The sequence below is a fragment of the Lytechinus variegatus genome, chromosome 11, assembly GCF_018143015.1.
Source record: "Lytechinus variegatus isolate NC3 chromosome 11, Lvar_3.0, whole genome shotgun sequence".
Taxonomy (NCBI): Eukaryota; Metazoa; Echinodermata; class Echinoidea; order Temnopleuroida; family Toxopneustidae; genus Lytechinus; species Lytechinus variegatus.
In genome coordinates this window covers 24,374,717-24,380,716 of record NC_054750.1, presented here as the reverse complement: position 1 = coordinate 24,380,716, position 6,000 = coordinate 24,374,717, and the positions used below count along the sequence as shown (strand labels likewise).

Here is a 6,000-nt window from a genome sequence, read left to right as displayed (position 1 = left end):
AACGCGGCGGCTAGGGGCACATTCGACGCAGTGCTGTTACCAAAGTGAAAGATGATAAACGAAAGTTCTTATGTGATAATGACTGTTTAAGGCTCCTTGTTCACCTTATCCTCAGGTAAGCTATACCTATAGCGTAGTTTAATCTTGTTCAAATATATTTTTCACCGTTTGGTGAGAGAGATTTGTTCATTTCTCATTCTGTTTCGTAATAATTATTTTTGTGCATCGTCATGGCTCTTTCCACGCACCAGTGAGCAGAATTCACGTGTAATGAAGAAGTCATTCGGCCCGGAACTCTCCGGCACGTATGTGAATATGCGCTCATTTAACGCGTGCGTCCATTTTCCATAGTGACGTCATCGAAAATGGAGCAAACGGTCCGTTCTCAAAATAAATATTCAGATAAAATTTACCTCTTCTTCCCTTTCAACCAATCACATCAAAAGAAAGCAATCGCGAGAAAAGTACCTCCGCAAACCTTATGAATATTCATATATTTTCCGATAAACCTATTTAGGCCGGCTTTTTCAGGAGAAAATATCTCAAATCACAGGGCGAATTTGAGACGTATTTTTGCAATAAAATAGCGTATTTTTAGAAAAAAAATACAGGGTTTGGGAAAATTATCACAACTTTTTAACCATAGATTTTGGTTGAAAACTGTATTTTATTATATACGAACGAGGATCTCATTACCATACCATAACAAAAAACCTTCTCCACTACTTTTTCTTTGATAGCCAGTGATATTCTGATTTGGAGGAATTTAGGGCAAAATTCTCATTTCATCTCGGAAAACGACGATAGAGTGAGAATGTGAAATTTACGTGACACATGCTGATCGACGGTAATCATAAGTTCACATTAAAAATCATCAATATTTATTTGATTTGATACGTGTCTGCACTGTATTTTAACTTCAAAATGGATTTTGGAATTTAGTTCGTATCCAGTGTTCCGAGCAGCGAAATTCAAATTCCAGCGGTACGCCATCCAATGCACTGCCGGTGTCGTCGGCAATGCGAACCCAGTCCCGCATCGAAGTACGTGGAATGGTGTTCGCTGCTTTTGCTGCATTTGACATTATCTTCAATGTGATGCAATGTTTCTTGGCTATTTTAAACGTTTAGTAGTATTTGTTCCAAATGACTTTCATATGACTGGAGTTACTGAAGTCCACTTAATAGCCAGATCGATTTTTTATTTGGTGGTAGGCTTATACTAAGTAATTCTGATTTCTATTTTTTATTTCGAGGGGGGGGGGGTCCGGGGTGTCATTAATTTTTTTTAAAATCGTTTCTTGTAAAAATACAGACAAGTAGGCACCTAATGTTTATTCAACTTGATTTAGGGTTCTTTTTAAACATGTATTTTAAAATCCTTGGCTTTAAAAATTAAGAGAATATTTTTTGGGGGGGTTCTATATTATCAGTAGGCCCAGGGGCATTCATTATTATGAAAATTGAAAATAGGTACATTATCCTGAAATAAGTCACCTTTCTTCTCTTGTGTGTGCTCGTTGTGTACAAAGTCAATGGGAGAGGAAAGAAGTCACCGCCGCTGACGAAACGCCCAGTGAATGGAGTGGTGAAACCAGGATAGTGCCCTTATTTATTATCAAAATATAATTATTTTACATTTTACTTCATTGATGTATAAAGACGCTGTTTATCTATTCACATAGTGGTACAGAATTTTTACAATAATTAAAGATAAAAATAAATTGTTTTTATCATGGCTGTACGCAACAGGGGTGGGGGGGGGGGGGTTATTACCACAAAATTCACGAAACATGTTCACAAAATCTTCAATAAAACAAAATGCAAAACTGACCCAGTATCATCTCCTTAAGAGTTTCTTTGACAATTGCGTGTGTCCTGTATCCCCGGCTCCAGAAAAATATTACTTCTGCTTAGAGTCATGGTTTTTAATCTTAAGATTTTTGCAATTCAAGAACTGGTGAACAGTTCATTGAGACCATGTTGTGTAACTACTTACAGCTTTTTGCTCAAGATGGTGATCTTGTCTTCTTTTTAATTTTTTTTATGTGGGTGTAGCCTCTAGATTGAGCCAACGTAGCTTATGATACTGATATTTTATGAGGATCAGTTTGGTAAGAGTGTTGACAGTTCTATGAAGTTGGATTAAAATACGTTGGAAATATTTTTACGTGTGGCCCTTTACAGATGCAGACAATGAAATCTCAGAGTTTTTTTTTTCATCAGCGAAAATTCAACCCTTGGCCTTGAGAGGGTATATCACGTACACCTTTATTTCTGACCATGAGCAAGATGATTTAAATTTCAATTTTTATCAAATAAATATAAATTATTAACCTTAATCAATTACCTTAGTTATATATTTACATGTACATTACCCAAACATCTATTTTTATCCCCTTCATCCTATATTTCCCCTGTTCTTCTCCATCCCCCCCTGCCCCACTATTGGAAAGTCATAGCGTGCGTTTGCCCCCTGCCTACTCCCTCGTAACGCCTCAGTTATTTCAATGTATAAGCCAAAAGATGATTAATTAAGATCAGGTTAATTAATTGAATATTCAATGAATGAACAGAATAAAACTAACACATTTGTCATCAAATATTAAGGGAAAGGTACGTAATAAATTTATGAATAAATTATTTGGTACAGATGAAGATAAAATTTATTCATTGTAATGAGACAAATTAAAGTGAATAAATAAATAGATTAGTAAGTAAAAAAAAAATTAAGACAAAGACATTGGTTCACATGTTATGAGGTGAGTGCAGTCAATGCGGTACAGACAGTAGTAAGTGGAGTAGACATTGACTGTTTTGGTGGATGGATTTAGAGGGATGAATGGTGGATATCTGATTAAATGTACAATATTACATCTTAATAAACCTTAAATCTAATGAATTATTGATTCATGCAACGCTCTAAATATATCTTTTAGCTATTTTAATTCCATAACCATGCATACAGACTCAGATTCATTCTTCAACTTGAGCTCAGCCCCCGAGCTCAGCCGCACAGCCCATTTACGCCCTTAAAACCATACACAGAAAATGACGTATGGGACGCCCAGAGCAGACGACGTGCTTCCATAGAGCCGCGTGTATTACCCCTTGCAACTGTGCGCAGCAAGGCCTTACAGGGTCACGCAAGAACACAAATTCCTTTTAAGAAAAAAGTGATGGATGGGATTTAAGATCTGATTTGTATCAGCTAATAATCTCTTATTCGTTGATCTAATTTTTTAATCTGGAAAAACTATGGTTTAAAAGGATAAACCATAACTTTCGGGGTAAATTTCGCTTACTTAAAATAAGTCGCACGAAACCGGAAGTTTGGACGGCTGAGGTAAAATGCTTCCCAAGAGATAGTTTTGTGGAATTGAATGTTGTTACTTCTAACGGTGGTAAAATATGTCTGTAATGAAAATATTATATTGCTATACGGTGTTGAAATCCATTTCGGGATTTTATATATGAATTAATCTTTGGGCAATCTCGGAAGTCTTGGTCGTAAAATGAGCGTGAGTAATTTTTGATCTTCACTAGGATGCGCGCCCTCTTGTGCGCCATTGTAGATACATTACCCGAGCGCTTCTCCCATCTCGTGCACATACGTGCCGGTGTAGAGGTATGGGGCCGATTGCACAAAAGGGTCTTTCCAAGGACCGTCTTTCATGTCGCCCATCTTTTATGATACGCTATAGGCGGGGTGTTTCTGAAATTTATGATAAAGAATGAGATTCGTTAGTTTGCTTTTAAATCAAATTTTATACAATTTCATGATATATCACATTTTATAAACAAATATTTTGTTTAATTTAATGGACGAATGAAATATGTTTGCAGATGATTTATTTAAAATGCGTTTCACATGGCGCAACATAAAAGATGGGCGACACGAAAGACGGTCCTTGCAAAGACCCTTTCGTGCAATCGGCCCCTGGTATTGCTACGAACTTCATGAACTTAGGCCGAGACGATTGTCATGTCTGGCATCTAGCGGGCAGAGAGCTTGTTTCATAAACTCTTATTAGTCTCCCTTCACAAGAATGGAGGAGAAGTGACAATGGTGACAATGCAATGTTAAATAAAGATAATTGTACATGTATGACATGAATGAATAGAATATAGATACGGTACTTTGTTTCAAACAAGATTTAAATTGACAGTCTGTAAAACTGTCAAGGACAAGGCTCTAAAGTCAAGTTTTTCTGTTGACTTGATCTCACCCAGTGGCAATTGGTGTTGCCAATATAGCAATAACCATTAACCAAAGGTTCTAAGAGTTGATATAAATTTATTTTAATTATCATTACCAGATTATACTTAAAAAGTGACTTAGATCTGGGCCTATGTCTATAGTATTACAATTATTTTGAATTGATATAATTTTCATTTTTATTTAAGAAATTTGAGATTTGGCATTGAGAAGTGTGTATGTATATTGATCTGGTTCCTGTCTTCCTGATCAGAATTTTGAAAAATTCACAGCCTTGACACATTCCCAAGGCCAAGGATGGGTGAAAAGAATAAGGATATGAATAATTACTGTCTATTCAACAGCCACTACACTTGTGTACAATTGGAACGTTCAATGAATGAAGCATGTTATTAACCCTTTCACAAAGCTTTAGATTGGCCTTAAATTCAGAACTTTGAATTTATATGAGGCTGTTCATAGGCAAACCATTTTTTTTTAAAACAAATGTCGCAATCACATTGTAGATCAAATCTGTTCAATTTTGATGTAGTGTTTTAAACCTCGTACAATATTATGTATATATATTCTATTAATTGATTACTTTTTTATGCCCATACAGTACTTCCATTGGAGACAAGAGGCTCTTGTGGTAAATGTAACAGAGGAATTGTAAAGACTGAGTACGGTATAAACAAGTTTAAATAGATGCCAAGACACACACATACAGTCTTGTGCTGAGAGTGAGTGATCGAGCTGTGTTACTCAGGAAGGAAGGATACAACATGGGGTTTCTCAGGCAGCTCTATCTCTTGGTCTGGAAAAACTTCACTTCAAGAAAAAGACAGAAGGTAAGGCTGGATATATTGCCAATTTCTGAATTATGAATATTTTCATGACTCTGTCTATGCTACACGTACTGTGTAAATGTCAAGCTATGCAGTGAAAATGCAATAAAACAGCAATTTCTGTTTCAGCAATTTTTTTGAAAGCTTGATTAAAAATCAAATGAACCCTAGTGTAGTAGGTTTCACAGTAGGCCTTCACCATGATTACACATAAAAGTGAATACAAGTTGAATTAATTGAAATTTAAAGTGAATGAACATACATGTCTTCTTTTGTAATTCATTTGAATGCAGTGATTCAGATTTTCATGAATACTCTGATTATTTCATCAATAAATAAAAAAAACTTTGATTTTCAAATTATTCCTAAGTTGACCTTCAGTTGCTTAATAAGTCCTGTAAAGTGTTATATGCTGTAGCAGTGACTTTATACTGAAGATAATTACCGGTATACAGTCCATATTGTTTCTTTGATGATATTTATAATGTCTATTGACGGCAGTGATTCTTCATGTATTGTGAATCTTCCTAAAATATGTACATGTATAAATGTATGCACGCTTCATTCCCGAAACAGTATATTCATATTAAAGTTTGAATAGAAGACCAAAAAAGTGTGGCATATTGTGCAATTGTTGAAAACAGGAGAAAACCTTGTTTATTTTTATCCATACATACAGTACTGTACATGTGGTAAATCTTTGAACAATTTGGTCTCATCAGTCACCGGTATTGACACTCATAGGCCCATATTGAGGGTTTGAATTCAACCCTGGTTTGAAAGTTGTGGTTTAACTATGGAGAGCCAATTGGAGCACAAATCCCTTGTCCCCACATTCAATTTATTTTGATATTACACCCAATTGTTTGTAATTGTCTGGAAATGATAAACCTTCTAAAGTATTGTTCTTGAAATCTTCATTATGAAAGCAAAAAGTAAATAGTAAACATAAGAG

General features: G+C 35.4%; 1 protein-coding gene across 2 annotated transcripts in view; it reads left to right on the top strand.

Annotated features, from left to right (window-relative positions):
- Window positions 1-6,000, top strand: part of LOC121423581 (phospholipid-transporting ATPase ABCA1-like) — a 91,416-nt gene continuing 85,416 nt past the window's right edge. For both annotated transcript variants that reach the window (XM_041618945.1, XM_041618944.1), the window contains exons 1-2: window positions 1-115; window positions 4,820-5,048. In XM_041618945.1, the coding sequence (XP_041474879.1) occupies window positions 4,983-5,048 (66 nt within the window). In that variant the 5' untranslated portion in view covers window positions 1-115; window positions 4,820-4,982. The remainder of the gene's footprint in view (window positions 116-4,819; window positions 5,049-6,000) is intronic.